The following is a 20,050-nucleotide window of genomic DNA, read 5'->3' on the forward strand; positions in this document are numbered from 1 at the left end:
GTGAATACAGGGAAGAATAGATGTATACAATACACAGGTTGGGGGGTCTGGTGAGGATCTGAGGGTGTGGGGGGGTGATCAGGAGCCCCCAGAGGGCAGGATCAGGACCTAATTAAAAAAATTGCGTTGGCAGATAGTGACACGGAGTGATTGATGGGTGATTAGGGGGGGGGTGATTGGGTGCAAACAGGGGTCTGGGGGTGGGAGGGGGGTTGTCTTAGGAGTGCTGTGGGCGATCAGAGGGAAGGGGGGGAAGATCAGTGTGTTTGGGTGCACATAGGGAGGGCTGCAGCCAGCCCTGGTGGTCCCTCGATCACTGGGACCACCAGGGCAGGGGGCAGCCTGTATAATACGCTTTGTATACAATACAAAGCGTATTATACACTTCTATTGCGGCAGATCGGGGGTTAACAACCCGCCGGTGCTTCCGTAGGGCCGGTGGGTTGACGTCGCGGGTGGGTGGGGCCTATTGCCGGAGGATGCGCGCGATCCCCGGCAGAATGACCCGCCGCCAATCGGCGTATTGCGGTCGTTCTGCGGGCCAATTTGCCGCCGCCCATCGGCTGTGGGTGGTCGGCAAGTGGTTAAACTGCAGCTGGGACTGGACATTTGGCATTAGCAGGTAGGTGTGAGAAGGTAGGCATGAAAGGTTCCTATTCAAGGGGGGGGGGAGGGGGGGGAGAGAGAGAGAGAGAGAGAGAGAGAGAGAGAGAGAGAGAGAGAGAGAGAGAAATGGAATGACAGTCAGCTGCGCTGGACAATACAAGCAATCATTTGTATAATTCATGACACACGGTACTCGAGTAATGCAAAGCGCTGCGGTAATGCACATTACAAACACATGTTATCGTGGCAACCCTTGTAGTACTCGTGGGTCGTGCTAATAGTGTAACTTGTGGTGCACTGCTGCTGTAGTACCGGTAATATTGCCATGCGCTATCTCTGCATGGCAATACTACCGCTAGTTAGTGCAGCAGGTCCTTAGGAACATAATTATACTTACTTGTCAAGAGAATTCTGTGGAAACATGAAAGGGCCTTGACATATCCGGTCTATGCAATTGAGAGGAATTTTCTGAATCTCTTGGTTGCATAATGTGATGAAGTCATATTTGGAGATGAAAATAAAATGGTCTGTGATCAGAACAACACGTTCCTTCTCATTGTTCCAATGATCAACCCTGGTAAGAAAGAGAAGGATACAACTAAGACATCAGTGCAGAAACCACATGCACATATATACATAGTGTAAGAAGTCAGGAGGTGAGATGTTGTCATGATCAGTTTATTTTAAGTAAACTAAAGTGCCTTCATTGCCGCGTATGTAAGCCTGTCTTTGGCTGGTCGCAAAAATGTGACCATGCCCAATGTTTATGAAGCCATTTTGTCTTCATTGGTGCAAAATATGAAACCATGGGCCATATGCAATTCACTTTTTCACCTTGGTGATATTTTCACAACTTAAAATAAAATGCCTTTTAAACTGCCAGCAAGCAAGAAAATACTCTAAATATGTTGGTAGTACCTTTTCACCTACTTTTTCAATTGCAAAATGCTGAAAATTATTTTAAATAGAAGATGAAAAATGATCTCCTAGGAGGAAACTCAGGAGAAAATGTCAATTGGATATGGGCCCATGGCTCTAGTAAAACAGCACTTTTAGGATCAGTAAAAAACTATTTCTACAGCATTATGGATATACAACTCTTACACTAATGAAGGGAAAATATCTGCAGGTTGAAATCTGTGACTAGGAATCTCTTCTATATCCAGGGTGGTGCACCGGCTGGTACCTGCGTGCCAGCTGCAGATTTATTGAAGCCTGTGTTGCCCAGCATTTGCTGTTGTATGAAAGTACTACCCATACGTCTGCCTGTATACTCACGCTCATGGCAGGCAGCCAGGCCAAACTTTTGTGCACCACCCTGTATTAGCAGTTTTCGATGCACAGTTTGGCCACACAAGTACTGTAGAGATGGTCAGATGCTAATAATTCCAGCTGCATTCAAATGTAATGCAAATTGTATACAGCTTGGGGAGAGGAGGCCAAATCCGTTACATTTCTTGCAGCTATTGACTGGCTTAATTAAAAGTTGGATACATTTTTTTTTTTGCAAGTTGGAATTATTTGTGTTTCATTGACTGCTCCCGCATGGTCAGGTTGTCCTCGTTGCTCCAGCACCATTGTAGCCCGTTCTAGCAGCTCTCCATATGTCGGTCAGGAGCCATGTGATCACTGTTAGCCAATCACGGTGACCACAGCGTAAAAATAGGAAAAGGCTGGCTCTGGTGGGCCAGAACCATCCAGTACTGAAAAGGCTAAAGAAAATTGTAAACCTAAACAATTCCTTTCAGTAACCTAGATCATCATCAGTTAATGAATAAGCATAGGGTACATCTGCTAAAGCTGGAAAGAAGGGCGCCATGGATGTCTTGGAAAGAAGGGCGTCGCCATAGGCGGTCATTATAAAAGATTTGCGGCAGTGTGCAGAAATCTGCGTGATAAAATAGTGGCTGTCAAGGTTTCCCACTATGCAGATTGTGGCTTTACATATATTTCTGCACATTGCCACAAATTGTGGCTTTGAGGCGGGGGAGGGGGTGGTGATTAAGGGTTAGGTGCCACCTGGGGGGTTAAAGCAGGATTGTCACCATAAAAATCAAATTTCAACAGCAACTGGTCTGAGTGTATTAAGTGATAAAGATGCAAATCCTGCATTCAACACTTTCAAAACTTTTTCTGCTGTTATGGTTTGGAGTTATCACATACTGCAGCAGCACTGGCCCTTTAATAGACAGTGCCAAACAGTTGCAAGCTGGGGGTTCTTTTTATCTATAATATATTCCTCCTCTTCCCTTTATTTCCCTGCCTAGCTGAAACACGATCCTCTGCTCACAGTTTACAAGCAAGGCTGAGGTGACTCAGCGATTGGAGGAGAAAAGAAAAAAAGTAAAAGGCAGAAATGACATCAGGATTTAGCTTCAAACTGTGGGCAAAAGACATGGTTCCCACCAGGAAAAGAATTCCCTTCATTTACTATATAACATTCACTGAAATAAAAACGTGGACAGTACAATACATGTGTTATGTAACTACAGGGTGGGCCATTTATATGGATACACCTTAATAAAATGGGAATGGTTGGTGAGATTAACTTCCTGTTTGTGGCACATTAGTATATGTAAGGGGTGAAACTTTTCAAGATGGGTGGTGACCATAGCGGCCATTTTGAAGTCGGTCATTTGAATCAAACTTTTGTTTTTTCAATAGGAAGAGGGTCACGTGACATCAAACTTATTGGGAATTTCACAAGAAAACAATGGTGTGCTTGGTTTTACAGTAACTTTATTCTTTCATGAGTTATTTACAAGTTTATCTTTGTTTACAGCCATTGACATGTCGCCGAGATTAACACGTGAGGAGCGGATAGAAATTATGTTGATGTCTGGTAAACGCAGTACCCGGGTCATTGCAGCAGATTTCAATGCAAGACACCCTACGAGACTACCCATCTCCCATACTACAGTTAGCAAACTGCTTGCCAAGTTTCGTGAAACTGGTTCAGTGTTGGATTTGCCAAAATGTGGACGCATGAAATCTGTCACTAATGAAGAAACATCAGTGGCTGCCCTAGCTTCATTCAGCAAGAGCCTACAGCGCAGCACTCGCCGCATGTCACTGGACAGTGGAACATCCCTTCGGCATAGGTAGAGGGATGGTTAAGGGTTAGGTATCAGTAGAGGGAGGGTTCAGGGTTAGGAATCTGTAGAGGAAGGGTTCTGTGTGAGAATAGGGTTAAAGTGAACCTCCGGACTAAAAATCTACTCAGCAGAACTGAAAAGGCTTGGTGTTTCTTTAACAGTTTTACAGCATCAGAACTTTGTTTTTCTTACCAAAGCATCATTTTTAGCTGCATTTTTAGCTAAGCTCCACCCATCAAAGAAAACTGCCCAGGCTTTTTTCCCTGATGCTGTGCAAAGCATGATGGGATTTACTATGTGGTTATTCACGTTGCCTAGCAACTGGGAGGGGTGATCAGTACACAGGACAGTTGGAACTGTGTCTCATGCTCCCTGTCACCTCCTTTCAACCAAAAAGATGGCTGCCCTCATGAAATCAAACATTCGCCTGTTCTTTTAAAACAGGGTGGGTAAGAGATTATATTATCTATCTATTTTAATTATCATAACTAATGTAACTTAATCACAGTATGTTTGTTTAGGCTGAAGGTCCTCTTTAAGTTATAGTAAAGTGTTGGTAAAGATTACAGGTATTTTACTATCGGAATGAAGTAGTAGAAAATTGGTAATTTTTCCAATATTCTACTAGCAGCAATCCCCTAAACCATTTTTTCCCCCCGAAGTACCCCTATTACACAAATGCTATCTGCCACAAGACATAAGCTAAAACACTGGGCAGAAGCAGAGCGAGAGAAATTTACCAGTGCAGTAACATTGTATGTGTTACTAGCTGTGAATAGTAGAGTATACTGCAGAAGCTGCAATAATCAAAAGACTGACACACCAAATAATCCCTTTACTGGCTTGTTTCTGTCTCTGTAGATAAAACCATGGTAACACATTCAAAACAGGGTTTGAAAACCCCACTATAGTGTATAGATCTGACCTAGTGGGATTGCTATTTTTATCAACAGAAGAAAAATATCAAGTATGTGTGTTCTGTGTGCATTCTGTTGCTTAGCCGTTAGGTGGCAGCAAAACACCAGCACAGTGAAAGCCATGTTCACGCCAACTTTTTAATTTGACATTATGGTGATTATTCATTTTGAAAACTTGTTAAAAAATATCTCCCATCTGGATAATGAACAAAACTGTAAAACCTCACAAGTTTCAAGTTTCTGTGAGTAGCTGTCTTCATTTAGAAAGATTCTGACAGCCCCAAAGAAAGTGAAAATAAGTGGAAAAAAATATGAAGTAAGTAGGTTCTCAACTAGGCAAGATAATTTACAAAGCCAGTGCACAGCTCTGCGTAAATAAACAGATCTTCAGTCGAATAAAGAGTATTTAGGTAAAAAGCAGCAGTAATATAAAGTTATCATAAAGAAGAAGCACAGTTCGTGTTTAAAATTAAATTCAACTCATGTTAATAATTTTCTGTAAACACACATCAGTGCTGCACAAATGTTTCTGCAATTAATGTTATTAAACATTGCCTTTCTATTTGAACTTACAGCCAGTAATGATTTTCCAAAGCTGACTATAAGCCCAAGCTGCTCAGTTATGTGCCCGTGCAGCCTGTTCTGTTCTATGGAGAGGCCAGAGGGTAAGACTAACATGATGTTCCCTGCTAAGGGGAATACAACAGTGACAGGCAAACATTCTGAAGCTTAGCAGATTGAAAGGAAGGCCACCAATATCCACGCTGAAGATATTCAATCACACCAGATTATTTCAGATGACAAGACTCTAAAGGTGTCCATCCCATACAGCCGTGATTGTACAATTTTACCAAATCTATGTAATAGAAGTGTAAACTGAGGGGTTATACAGTAAGGTCCATAAATATTCGGACCTCAACACAATTCTAACATTTTGGCTCTATACACAACCACAATGCATTTAAAATGAAACAAACATGATGTGCTTTAACTGCAGACTCTCAGCTTTAATTTGAAGGTATTTACATCCAAATCAAGTGAACAGTGTAGGAATTACAACAGTTTGCATGCCTCCCACTTGATAAGGAAGCAAAAGTAATGGGACAGAATAATAATCATAAATCAAACTTTCCGGTTTTAATACTTGGTTGCAGACAATTACAGTCTGTAGTCTGGAATGCATAGACATCACCAGGCGCTGGGTTTCCTTGTGATGCTCTGCCAGGCCTTTACTGCAACTGTCTTCATTTCCTGCTAGTTCTTGGGGCATTTTCCCTTCAGTTTCTGTCTTCAGCAAGTGAAATGCATGCTCAATTGGATTCAGGTCAAGTGATTGACTTGGCCATTGCATAACATTCCACTTCTTTCCCTTCAAAAACTCTTGGTTGCTTTTGCAGTATGCTTTGGGTCATTGTCCATCTGCACTGTGAAGCACCTTCCAATGAGTTCTGAAGCATTCGGCTGAATATGAGCAGATAACATTGCCCGAAACACTTCTGAATTCACCCTGCTGCTTTTGTCAGCAGTCACATCTTCAATAAACAGAGAACCAGTTCTATTTGCAGCCATACATGCCCATGCCATGACACTACCATCACCATGCTTCACTGATGCGATGGTATGCTTTAGGATCATGGGCAGTTCCTTTCCTTCTTTTCCATAGTCTTCTCTTTCCATCACTCTGGTACAAGTTAATCTTGGTCTCATCTGTCCATAGGATGTTGTTCTAGAATTGTGAAGGCTTTTTTAGATGTTTGGCAAACTCTAATCTGCCTTTTTAATTTTTGAGGCTCATCAATGGTTTACATCTTGTGATGAACCCTCTGTATTCACTCTAGTGAGGTCTTCTCTTAATTGTTGACTTTGGCACACATACACCTACCTCCTGAAGAGTGTTCTTGATCTGGCCAACTGCTGTGAAGGGTGTTTTCTTCACTAGGGAAATAATTCTTCAGTCATCCACCATGGTTATTTTCTGTGGTCTTCCGAGTCTTTTGGTGTTGCTGAGCTCACCAATGTGTTCCTTCTTTTTAAGAATTTTCCAATGTGCACATCTGCCATGCTGCACATGGTGACATTTTTACTGCTGGCAGGTGAGGACACTGGAAGGAGATGCTGCTTTTTTTGGCAGTTGGATACAGCTGTTTCCCACAATGCAACACAATGATGTCAGGACCTCAGAGCTGACATCACACTGTGGGAGGGGTTTCACCACAAACTCAGCCATACAGAGCTCCCTGATGATCCGTTTGAGAAAAGGAAAAGATTTCTCATGGGAAAGGGGGTATCAGCTACTGATTGGGATGAAGTTAAATTCTTGGTTACGGTTTCTCTTTAACTTTAGAATTCTGTAGTTATTTTAAGAATTTAAATGTTATCTCTCCTTCACTTAAAGAGTACCTAAATTATAAATTACAGTTTGCAGGATGCTGGGGGATTGATTTCATAACTCCACCCCTCATGCCCATGTGATCTAATCTAGGCAGACAGACAGACAGACATCTGAAATAAGAATTATAGCAGACAGACATAAGATAGGCAGCAGTTTGCCTGTGTCTGTTCTCTCCTACACACTGTGAAAAGAGAAATAATTTGATCCAGGCAGACAGAAAGCAGGAGAGGGAGGGACAGGGAGTTAACCAGGCTAAAGAGGTGGGCACAATGCTGTCAGCTTCAGGAGGAATAAGGAAGTGCTGCTACAGGTATAAATGTGAGTCTGTTCTATCCAATATGATGTACTAGATGTAAACTTTATACAGTATGTTCATCTAACTCTACACAGTGCATAGACTACATATATGTATTGCCATTCAGAACTTTTTTTTGGCTGGAGGTGGTCTTTAAAGACAGAAGAGTTAACTTTAGGTTTGCCTAAGTTAATTGTTTAGTGAATACTACATGCCTTATCACCATGGTGATAACTCTAGAAACAGCTTAGAAATGTTATTAACCACTTCGGTACCAGCAGCCTCTGCCCCTTTAAGGACCAGAGGCTGCTGGTACACTAAAACGGCGCATACCGACGAATAGCCGCAAAAAATCCGTTGCTCCCGCCGGTCACCCTGCTCGGTCCCCGTCTCTATGACGGCAGAGCGCTGTGCGCTGGTCAGGAGCCGCTTGGCTTACAGTAATGGGATTGGGTTACAGTAATGACAGGGCTAGGAGCCAATGAAAACGGCTCCTGCCCAGCTCACAGTGCTCTGCCGTCATAGAGGCGGCAGGGCAGCACATTGCGGCAGGGACAGATCGGTAGGAACGCGCGGTGAATGGGACGTAGTTTACATCTGGTCAGAACCGCAGCGCCACCCGCACGACGTAGATTTCTACTGCGTCGGTCCGAAATTGGTTAAAGACAGGAGATAAGCTTAGTTAATTGAGGCCAATGTCAAAAACACCTGATCCGCTGCAGACTTGATCAGGGTCTATAGCTAAAAGTATTTGAGGAAGAGGATCAGCATGACTGCCAGGCAACGTATATTGCTTAAAAGGAAATTCATATGGGGCCTCCATATACCTCTTGTTACAGTTATCCTTTAAGCAAGAAGGCGGGTACTTGGCTACTGATAGGTACTTTGTGAGGAAAGTGCTTGGTTAGGGACCATGGATGGGGAAAAAAACATCCATCTGTTGGAATCAATTTTTACAGACTCTGGGCACAGCATCAATATACTGGAGCAGCATACAGAAAGGCCAGGCATGGTTTGTGTCTGTGTGCCCCTGTAGGTTGGCTCTCATAATTGCATTTGGTACCAAAAACCACTTGACATCCTATCATTCTGCAGCAAAATGTATCATTTGAAAACGTAGGTGATCACCTTTGAAACATGAATTTAGAAAAAATGCAAATATTGTCAAATGAACCTTTGTGGAGAATATGCTTCTCCAATTAACAGTCATACCACTGTATGTTCCTTTAAGATAACTATTCCCCTAGATAGTAGATACATGGAGTAGAACGTATCCTTCAGCAAGCTGTTCCCTGCCACCTGCTCACGGCTTTAATTACAAAATGCATCTATTTTCTAAACTAAGGTGTCATCCATGGTGGCTCAGTGTTTTTGTCATTTTGTTTCTTCAACAGCAACCTACTGGGGATATGTTTAGCTAGAAACAAAAAGAATACACAGTTTGAGTGCCAAGACAAGAATTGGCACAGAACATTCAGTGTGACAGACCATTTACTGCAAATAAACTGTCACCAACAAACAAAAAAACAACATTTACATGTAACATTCCACAAGAGTCATGAGACTCCCCAGTTACTGGAAATTTCCACATTATAAAATAGGTTCAAACATTGTCACAATATTACTACTTACTCAGTCAGTAGCCAGGCATTATGAACTGTCTCCTTTTCCCGTGCTAGTATCTGACTGGATAAATCGTCTACTGCTTGTTGAAATGCTCCTGGCTAAATAAGAAAGGCAAATTAAGTGAAAGGACATTCATGTGGTAAATAAATAAAAACAAACATAATACAAGTATATATATGTAATTATTATTTTTTCAATCAAATATTTTATTTAGTTCTGACTTTTTTCTTAGCACTGTACAGAGTGCATAGTCCTGTGACCAACTACCCCTCAGAGAAGCACATGTGATCTCTACCATATTTGCCACAGTCATAAGTCTCTATCATAGCCCAAGGCCAATATGGGGTGAACCATTTGTTTTTAGGATCTGGGGGGAAACCGGAATACCCAAAGGAGAAACAAAAGGTAAACTCAAACTCCAAAAAATTGCACTGGATCTATGTCGTGTGGTTCAATTTATCTGCAAGAAGGATGTGCACAAATGAAAAAATAATAATACAAAATATAGAGACTTTGCAGCATGGCCCACTTCTCTGTGCTTATTATGACTAATGTATATTTACTACTTCTTGCTATACTGCCCTGAGAAGATCACAGGAGTTAACGTGTAATGAAAGGAAAGTCACATGCTGACTAAGCAAAGCAATTTCCTACCAGACCAAAATAAAAATAAAAGTACATGCCACACAGGCAGATAGTCAGCGGGTTTGTTTTCAATTTGTACTGTGCACAAACAGGAATTTTGATTCTGGAGCAGCGAGCAGACAGATCGCAGACAGACAGCAGTAGGTGATGGGTCTGTATGAGAAATAACGCCCATCCTTGTCAAATCAACTCGTCCAAATCTTGGTTTAGCAGGAATCCTTCATGTTTGTCACTAGCAAGCTCTCTATTGATAAACCACTATACAGCAAAGTCCCCAGTATCCGGCACCAGCAGGGATCGCCTGATGCCAGATACATGTGCTTGCAGGTTGCTTGAGCAACTGGCTGTAACGCACAACCCACCTCTAAATACTCAGCAAGCCTCCAGCGACTTCTTGCAGCCTTCCTCTTGCTCCTAGCGGCTTTTCAGCTTGTCGCCTGACCTGCATCGGGTCATGTGATATACAGAGAGCTGTGCACTGATGCAGGAAGCCACCAGGAGCCCTCTGTGAGCAAGAAGAAGGCTGCAAGATGTCACTGGAGGCTTAGTAAGCCTGTAAAAGGCTGCCCGAAACAAAGTCCCAGTTATCCCCTCAGGTATGCAGGTTAGTTGAGACTTCCGGTGGCAGGCTTGATTCATGCAAGGCAATATTCACGTCTAATCTGATAAATGATCCAATCAATTAGGTGGATTGTCCACAGACTTGGAGTGAACTCTTCTGCAAACCCAGACAAAAAAACTATTGTTTTAAAAATTGTTCAGCGATGGTATGCATCGATAAATACTGATCAATAAATATTGATTGTTTGTGCATATGTTGCAAGGTGTAGGTTCACAAACCAATTAATGTAATGTGTAAGGAACATAAATCTGCCAGTGTCCAACAAAAGGCTGGACAGGAAGAGCCATCATACACATGTGTATGCTTATTCTGCATCCCGGTCTGTGCAATAAGCAATCAGGAAATGAAATCAGAATGATCAATTGCCTGAGAGGTTGTCTGCAGCTCTACCCATGTGTATAAGGTGCAAAGACATATCTGCACCAGTTGCAGATTGATTGCATCTGCAACTGGTGCAAGGACAACAAACTTACGGCAAAGGCTGTCGAACCGATTGTGGACTTCAGGAAACTCCTTTCCACCCTCTACCCAGTCTTCATTGATGAGTCTGAGGTCTCCAGAGTACCATACATTCGGTTCCTTGGCACAACCAACAACCTAAGATGGCGCAGCAGAGGGTAGTCTTCCTGTGCCAACTGAAAAAGACCTGCTTTAACACTGCTACCACCAAATCCATCCTCTGCTCCTCTGTCATCATCTGGTATGCAAGCGCAACCACCACTGACAAGTACAAAACTCCAAAGAGTGATTAATGCAGCGGAAAAGATAATTGATGCTACCCTGCCACTGCTATACCTCCTCCACTCTACTAGAATGAAGACGAGGCACACCAGGATTTCACATGATCCCCTCCCACCCAGGCATTCACTTTTTCAAGCCCATCCCATCGGGCTGCTGTTAAAGATCCATCCCCTCCCGAACCTACAGGCGCTGGAGCACCTTACTCCCCCAGGCGTTCCTCCTACTTAACTCTAGCCCCCCACCAGGTCTGCCCTCCTACAACACCCTAGCCCCTTGGACAGCACCCTTCCCTAGCAGCCCACTCCAAACTTCCAAGCTTAACATTTGTCTCTATATTGTAAATAGTGGCGTAGCTAAGGAGCTGTGGGCCCTGATGCAAGTTTTACAATGGGGCCCCCCAAGCACTCTATACATAGCAATTGATACGGTGCACCAAAACCTGCCAATGGCAACTACAGTGTCAGAGGTGCAAGAAGGGGATGGGGAGCAGTTTGTTAATAATTACCACTATTCAAAGTATCTATAGAAGTGATTATTATGAGCACAGGACCAATAGAGAGCTAATACTGTAGATGAGGGAGGGCCCTTCGGGGCCCCTCTGGCCCAAGGCCCCCGATGCGGTCGCAACCTCTGCAACCCCTATTGCTACGTCCCTGGTTGTAAATGAATGCTTCCCATGCTCGTATCAATATAATCTCTCTGTGTAAACACTATGGGCTTGATTCACTATGCGGTGCTAACCTACTTAGCATGTCTAAAGTCTTTAGGCGCGCTAACCAGGGTGCTAAGTAGGTTAGCACCGGTTTTCTCAATCACATCGCGCGCTAAGTACCGCGCGCAAAGTTTTACGCGCGCAAAGTCCTATGCGTGCTCCAAGTCCCATAGGCTTTAATGGCCACTTCGCGTGGAGCGCCCTGCGCTCTGTGCAGTGCGCGCGTAAAGTTTTGTGCGCATAAAGTTTTGCGCGTGTAAAGTTTTGTGCGCGAAAAGCTTGTTTAGACGTGCTAAGGGGTGTTTCACAGGCGTGCAAACAGTTAGCACCGCTTTGTGAATCAAGCCCTATGTCTGTCGTGTCCTACTGCTATTGCCATGTATACCACAAATAATTCTGGATGTGTCAATCAACGTACTTGGCAAATAAAGGCGATTCTGAGATTTCTGTAATGATTTCTCAGGCCACTGCTTTAGAGCTCTGCACATTTTATAGTTAAATTTCCCCAGCTTTGCCCTCAACCATTACTGACAGCCAGAGATCGCAAGTAGCGGCCACTAACCAATTTAAAAAAATGCCAATCTGTGCCACAAGTGGCAAACGGTAAAAAAAAATAAAGAAACCAGTTAAGGCGGTAAACTATTTTGATGATCTACAAAGTGTTTCCACTGATCACCAGTATACACTACAAATGCTGACTGCATTAAAGGACACCTGAACTGAGAGGGATATGTGGGCTGCTATATTTATTTCCTTCTAAACAATACCAATTGCCTGGCTGTCTTGCTGATCCACTGCCTCTAATACTTTTAGCCAAAGACCCGGAACAAGCATATGCAGATCAGATGTTTCTGACAAAAAAATGTCAAGATTTTCTGCATGCTTGTTTCAGATGTGTGATTAAGACTTTACTGAGGCCAAAGATCAGCAGGACTGCCAGGCAACCGATATAGTTTAAAAGGAAATAACTATAGCAGCCTCCATATACCTCTCGCTCCAGGTTCCCATTAAGTGTCGGTTACTGGTAATAATTGTCAGCAATGTAACATCTTTTACTAGAAACTTGATATCCCTCAAAAACAATGATCATTTACGCTCTTTATGAATATGGTGATCTGCAGATCTCCACTAATGTCACACGCTTTCTGCAGAAATTTCCATTCCATAAATAGGCTCATTTAACAATGCCTTCTTTTTACTCAGCATTGTCCCATCCCACCCACAACATTTTCTAACATGTAATGTCTTTAAATTGCTTGGCGTTCAAGAACACATTTGTCATGTGATTAGAAGTGTGACTTCATCCATAGCGCTGGGAGAGTGCAGTGTTTCTTATGTAAACAAAGGCAGCACTGTATTACTGTCCTCTGGGCTGGAGGTAAAGACAAGTACAGCAAAAATAGTTTCCAGTGTTACATGCATAACGTGCCTATATGTAAATTCCAAATCCTAGTTCTGCTGAGATCGTCTTTAATATAACAGGAAGTGTATAAGATGGACAGGAGCAGGTTAATGATGTGGGTCACTGCTTACAAAGTATATGCAAAAGGAGAGCATTCTTTTTATAACCAGGTGCTCTCGGGCTAAATGTTAATTAAACAAGGCCATTCAACAGAGTTTCTGTAGCCTTCATGAAACCTGAACGTGCCATAAAGAATTGTGAGCTGCATCCGGATCAGACAGCTTCATTATAAAATACTTCCTGACTTTTTCTAATAATGGAAATGGGGCAACATTTTACACATAATGATATATTAGTGTTAAATATTATAGTGTAAAATATTTACGCAAAGGCATAACGGACATCACATACGCATGCCTGCTGACTATGAAGAATTCATTTAGCAAAAAATATTCAGATGCCAGCATATGCTGAAATGATCAAAAAAAAATACAATATGGGAGACCTCAGTTAACAAGTGTAAAAACTGCTAGCAGTCACATCATAAACATATTTAGCCCAACATTCACTCCATACCTATTTACTATTTCCCCCCTCATCTCTGACTAACCTTGCCATGAAACCTTTGTGTCCACTAGTCTCCCATAAAAGCAATTCTGAGTTACTGTAATCCTTAAAGAGACACTGACGCGGAAAAAAAAAATATGATATAGTGAATTGGTTGTGTACTATGAATAATTACTAGAAGATTAGCAGCAAAGAAAATATTCTCATACTTTTATTTTCAGGTATACAGTGTTTTTTCTAACATTGCATCATTCTATAATATGTGCACATTACACAACACTCAGCATTCAAAATGAGTCTTTCAGAGCAGTCTGTGAAGTAATGACCTCTCCTCTAGCAGAGGAAAAGTAAATAGTCCAGGAACAGTTGAGATAATAAAAGTCAGATAACAGCCCTCTCCATGACTAACTTAGTCTGATAGCTTAATGGCTTGTTTGCATAGAGATAACAACTGGAGTTTCTCAACTCTTCCTGTACTGGAAACAATTACTGATGTATCTGATCTTAATGTTTTATTTCTTAGCTGTGCTACACATACAAATCATAATATCATATTTTTTTTTTCGCTTCAGTGTCTCTTTAACTATTGTAAAGTCCAACTCCCCCCCCCCCCCCCCCCCCCAATGCCAAACCCTAACTTAACTGTTTACCAAAGCATACAGTATGTCCTCCGATACGAAAAAACAAACAAAAAACTAACAGACCGGTATGCCCCAAATACAAAGGTTAGGTAATTCCCCACCCCGATACAAAAAAAAAAAAGGTTAAGTAGCCATGTGCCTGCAGGTATTCATTATAGGTAGCCATGTCGAGAGCTCAACAGATAGTAATATTAGGTAACCATGTGTGCTTCCCAGATTGTAGTATGATGTAGCTACATGACAGCTATGTGTGCCCACAGACAGCAGTATTGGATAGCGATATGGGCCCCCATGGAGAAATATTAGGCACCCCAGATTTCTCCCATTAGCAGTATTAGGTAGCCATAAAAGCCCCACAAATAAATTAGGCAGCTATGTGTTACCCCCAGACAGTAGTTTTAGGTAGCCATGTGTGCCCAGTTAGACAAAAGAATTAAGCAGCTCTGGGTGCCCCTTCAGTTTTCTCTCCCCCCATGCAGAGTAAATAGTAAAAGTGTGGTTGCATTCAATCACCTGTTCTGTTGCCACCAGCTGACGAGAGCTCGTGGGTAATGATGGTCATGGCAAGGAGAACTCAAGGAGAAGCATGTGATCAGTTTGGTCAGGTGATAGATATGCAAGTCTATGATTTGCTAGTCATTATGTGCTAAAGCAGGATGTGATAACAGTGAATAAGAGCTTTGCTAATCTATCAGCTTATCAAACAAAACACATGCTTCTCCATGAGTTCTTCTAGACATGACCATCACTACTTGTGGGCCTCCTGTGACTCTACACTGGTGCAATATCACTGTTTTACACGGACTGGAAGTATGTACAAATTAATATCACATGGCAGTGGGTGACATGGGCAGAGAAGAAGCTGCAAAGAAGCCATGGAGATGGGATGTACTGACCAGAGAGGAAAGAGGGATACCAGCCAGACAAGTTGATTACCTTGCCAGCAAGCTTCACTCATCAATCTGTATTTTTACTGCAGGCCTCACTGAGAACTTGATTACAGGCCCCCGAGGAATGAGGAAACTGCCTCGGTTGCCTTGTGGGTAATCCGGCCCTGGTCAGAAGCACATGAGTCATTTGGTGTGGAATGCCCTACACCACATGCTTACTGAGCAAGCTTGCTAAGCTGGGTAGTTCTGGGGCCTTGGATCAGTTCTGCTCAGCACAAAAGCCTCATTGGACACAGAACTCCGAGTAAAAATGGGTCAAAAAAGGTCACAGAGTTTAATATGACACCTAAGAAGCTTAGTAATTTGTTAACATTTAAAACTGACACTTAGTAGAGCTCATTCCCATAATGATGGCACGGCACGTGATACTAATATTCTTATTAAGCAATTAATCTGAAGCCAAAAACACGTTCCTTCCTATATGACCATGTATGACATGATTTCTGTAGCATGTTGCTCTGAGAGCTTCTTGCCTACAGTACTGTAACTGGAGTGGCAAGACTTTATCTCTCAATCTCTCACTGTTCACATGCTAAACTGGAATGGGAGTGGAGTTGTGGGTGGAATAGGTAAATATTGCTGACATCTCTGTGAGAGCATCCACAGTATGGAAGTCACACACTATGGTACATGAGACAGATTTGCCAACTGCAGATTGAGATATAATCAAGCTCTTACTCTACAGTTGAGAAGCAGCAATACAACAGTATAACACATGCATAAGACCATTTCCTACAGGTGCAACTGGTTTCATTTGCAAGTGCAATGATGATCTTTTGGAAGGTTTTGTAAAACTGTCACAGTCAGCTGCCCAGAACTGCAAAAAAAATGAGAAGTTTGTTTTTCACTCTATAAATGCCAGCATATGTCAGAGCCTTGATTGATAAATCCCCCAGTGAATGAGACAAGATATATTCACACCTGGGTGCCTTCCAGAGCCCTGAGCATGTGACTGTGTGGAGGGGGGTGGGGGGGGGGGGGGGGGGGGAGTCGTGCGGATATAATTTACAGCAATCCGCATCTCATGCAGGATTTAAAGGGACTGATCACAAATGAGACATTACAGACTGCACTTTCTAAAGGTTCATTAGGATGAACATGTGATAACTTTAGTTTAGTAAAACAGTAAAGTATTCTTAAAGCTAATGGGAAACTAAAAAAACAAACAAACAGATCCTTACCTAAGGAGAAGGGAGGTTCTGGGTCCTATAGAGCCTTCCCGTTCCTCTCTCGGTCCCCTTGTTGCAGTGCTGGCTCCCCCATTTGAATCCCCCACTGAAGGAGGCTTCGGAAGTCTTCTGGAGCCCAAGTTCCTCCGAAGATGGGCGGCTCTGTTCTGCAAATACGTGAATGCGAGAGAGCGTGCTCACACAGGCGCAGTACGGAGCCACCTGTCTCCGGGAACACTCGGGCTCCCGAATCCTCCTGCGGCGGCAGAGAGCAGTATTTGACCGACTGGTCGAATATTGCTACAGGGGGAGCCAGCGCTGCAATGATGGATCCGTGGATCCTCCTTTTCTTTTTTTTCAGGTTCCAAGAGTCTTTGTAACACTAACAAGTTGGCTTACATGATCACTGCCATTTATAGGATGTCTGAGCTTTTTTATGTATGTAGTAACATACGACTGTAAAAGTTGGACTATAAATAAAGCCATGCTTAGAGAAATTGATGCGTTTAAATTGTGGGCGTTAGGAAAGCTACTGAGAGTACCCTGGACTGCTAGAAGATCTAACCAACACTTAAAGAGAGTCTGAAGCGAGAATAAATCTCGCTTCAGACCTCATAGTCAGCAGAGGCATGTGTGCCCCTGCTAAAACGCCGCTATCCCGCGGCTAAACGGGGGTCCCTTACCCCCCGAAATCCCCTCCGAGCAGCGGGGGATCTCTTCCGAATTGAGGCAGGGCTAATGGCCGCAGCCCTGCCTCACGCGCGTCTGTCAGCGCGTATCTCCGCCTCTCCCCCGCCCCTTTCAGTCTTCCTTCGCTGAGAGGGGCGGGGGAGAGGCGGCGATGCGCCGCTGATAGACGGCACTGAGAGGCAGGGCTGCAGCCGTTAGCCCTGCCGCAAGAGCAGCAAAATCTACGACCAAGTTGGTCCTAGATTTTTGCAGGGGGGGGGGGGTCAGGGACCCTCGTTTAGCCGCGGGATAGCGGCATTTTAGCAGGGGCACGCATGCCCCTGCTGACTATGAGACAAGAAGCGAGATTTATTCTCGATTCAGTGTCTCTTTAAAGAAATAAGGACAGAGTGTTCACTAGAAGGGCTGATAGTACTCTAAAAACTCAAATACTTTGGTCACATATTGAGAAGATTCTTTGGAGAAATCTCTGGCGTTCAAAAGTACATATGGTCACAAAGAGCCTGAGTCCACTAAAAGAATGGGGAGAGAGGAGGAGGGGGAGAGAGAGAGATGTATATATGTCATTATAGCAGAAACATGTTCCACACAAAAGTTCCTTGCCTGTGTCACTCCTAAAAGCAGAGAAGGCACCCATATAGCGTGAAAGCAGAGAAGGCACACATGTAGCTTGAAAGCAGAGAAGGCACCCGTGTAGCCTGCAAGCAGAGAAGGCACACATGTAGCTTGAAAGCAGAGAAGGTACCCATGTAGTCTGCAAGCAGAGAAGGCAAACATGTAGCTTGAAAGCAGACAAGGCACCCATGGGGCAGCACGGTGGCGTAGTGGTTAGCTCTCTCGCCTTGCAGCGCTGGGTCCCTGGTTCGAATCCCAGCCAAGGCACTATCTGCAAAGAGTTTGTATGTTCTCTCCGTGTCTGAGTGGGTTTTCTCCGGGCACTCCGGTTTCCTCCCACATTCCAAAAACATACGGATAAGTTAATTGGCTACCCCTAAAAAAATTGGCCCTAGACTACAGTACTTACACTACATAATATAGACATATGGCAATGGTAGGGATTAGATTGTGAGCTCCTTTGAGGGACAGTTAGTGACAAGATATATATATACATTGTACAGCGCTGCGTGATATGTCAGCGCTATAAAAATACTAAATAATAATAAAATAATAATAATGTAGTTTGCTAGCAGAGAAGGCACCAATGCAGTTTGCAAGCAGAGAAGGCACCCATGCAGTTTGCAAGCAGAGAAGGCACCCATGTAGTTTGCAACCTTATAATGCACCCATGTAGTCTGCGAGCAGAGAAGGCACCCATGTAGCTTGAAAGCAGAGGATTCAGCCATGTAGTTTACAAGCAGAGAAGGCACCCATGTAGTTTGCAAGGAAAGAATGCAGCCATGTGGTTTTGCAAGCAGAAAATTCACCAATGCAGCCATTCAGTTTTCATACCAACAATTAAAGCAGTCAAGTGACTAGCCCCTGCTCGCTAGAGCGGACCCGGTCTAACTCAGCCATTTCTGCCAGAGCCCGGGGGAAACTTGTACTGCGCCTGTGCAGGAGTACAGATTGTAAATATAGTCTCATGCTGCAGCCCCTACATGTTTGTCGGTTAATTTTTGGGGGCTGCTAGCGCTGGATCCCAGAGGCTGAAGAGGACGGGGGAAGCTTCATTAGGATCAAGAGGCTTTCCCCTCCTGAGATAAGTCCCCTCCAAAAGGTTCTTTTTTTCCCCCCACAGGTACACTTTAAGTAAGCAATAAATGGTATCATTCTGATTCAAAACGTCCTAATTATAAAATGTGTGAGTGTTAACTATCACAAAAAAATGACTGTGAGAGAAGGTAAAATGAATCCCATAATTTAACGGTATCTTGCCCAGTGTATATTTAGTGATGTAGTAACTCCAATACTATGGCTCAGTATGGTACTGGTACAATAAGCTTACCCTGGCAACAAAGAACTTTCTCATTAGATACTGTTTGTTCATCAGAGGAGATGCCATATTCTGTGGCTGGCGGTTTTCCTCCAGGGTTGCTTTTTTCTCTGGGTCCAGGATGGCACCACTTGCAGCAGGGGTGTGAGCTTCCAGTTCCACTGGACGGAACTCATCACCTGGAGCACTCTGTGCCATGCTGCAAACCTGAAAAGACAGAACAAGACGTATATGTAGCTAAAAGTACAGCAAAACATTTACAAAACAAAAGTAAACACCAGGGTGTAACCCCTACAGTGAGGCTGAACAAAAGCGCTATGCCAGTACATTGCATCAGCCTGCATTCTGATTACTTTTCTCAGAGGACTGTGCAATAATCTTTTTATTTGTACAGCATTTGTATCTAACAGCAGTTTCTTGATGGATTGGCTTTCAGGAGGACTCTTTTTCTCAGAACAAAAGTCTCATATGTAATCTATTAAAAATATTAGAAGTATTAAAGTAGACCTGAACTCTTGCACTGGACAGAAGGAAAACAGAGAAATGCAGCCTGTATATATTTAGAGAGTTTAGCCTCTTGAATTCCCCCTCATCTGTGACGAATCACAAGTAATTTGATCTCAGCTGAGATCAAGCACCAGCAGGGCAGCTAATTGATAAACACAGGATGTTTATGTAACTGCTTCCATGAAAGCAGGAAGTAGATACACTGCAGATTTATTGCAGGGTTTATATCAGATGTAACAAAGAAACCTTTTTCTTTAAAAGGAACCTAAACCGAGTAAAACGATTTAAAATAAATATGATGTTCCTGCAAATGAATATTACTTACCTCACCGTTTTTCTTATAAGCTCACCATTTTCTTCTTACAATGATTCCTTCCAGTTGTGCCATGATTTTGTCAGAACTGAAATATGCCAACTGATTTTTTTTTTCTATTTTTTTTTTTAGCTTGTTTTGGCTCCTGTTGCATGCAACAGGAGTCCCGGGTAAGAAAGGCTAGTAGCCCCGTGCACGGAAAAAGCGTGAGTGCCCTAAAGCACCCC

At 43.1% G+C, this 20,050-nt stretch overlaps 1 protein-coding gene across 1 annotated transcript in view; it reads right to left on the reverse strand.

The window, feature by feature from the left end:
- TPRG1 (tumor protein p63 regulated 1) overlaps positions 1-20,050 on the reverse strand; it is a 104,481-nt gene that overhangs the window by 56,228 nt on the left and 28,203 nt on the right. The window contains exons 2-4 of the mRNA XM_068281213.1: positions 19,016-19,210; positions 8,938-9,029; positions 1,004-1,180 (exon numbers count right to left, since the gene is read on the reverse strand). Coding sequence (XP_068137314.1) covers positions 1,004-1,180; positions 8,938-9,029; positions 19,016-19,201 — 455 coding nt within the window. The 5' untranslated portion in view covers positions 19,202-19,210. The remainder of the gene's footprint in view (positions 1-1,003; positions 1,181-8,937; positions 9,030-19,015; positions 19,211-20,050) is intronic.

This window comes from Hyperolius riggenbachi, chromosome 4, assembly GCF_040937935.1.
Source record: "Hyperolius riggenbachi isolate aHypRig1 chromosome 4, aHypRig1.pri, whole genome shotgun sequence".
NCBI classification, from domain to species: Eukaryota; Metazoa; Chordata; class Amphibia; order Anura; family Hyperoliidae; genus Hyperolius; species Hyperolius riggenbachi.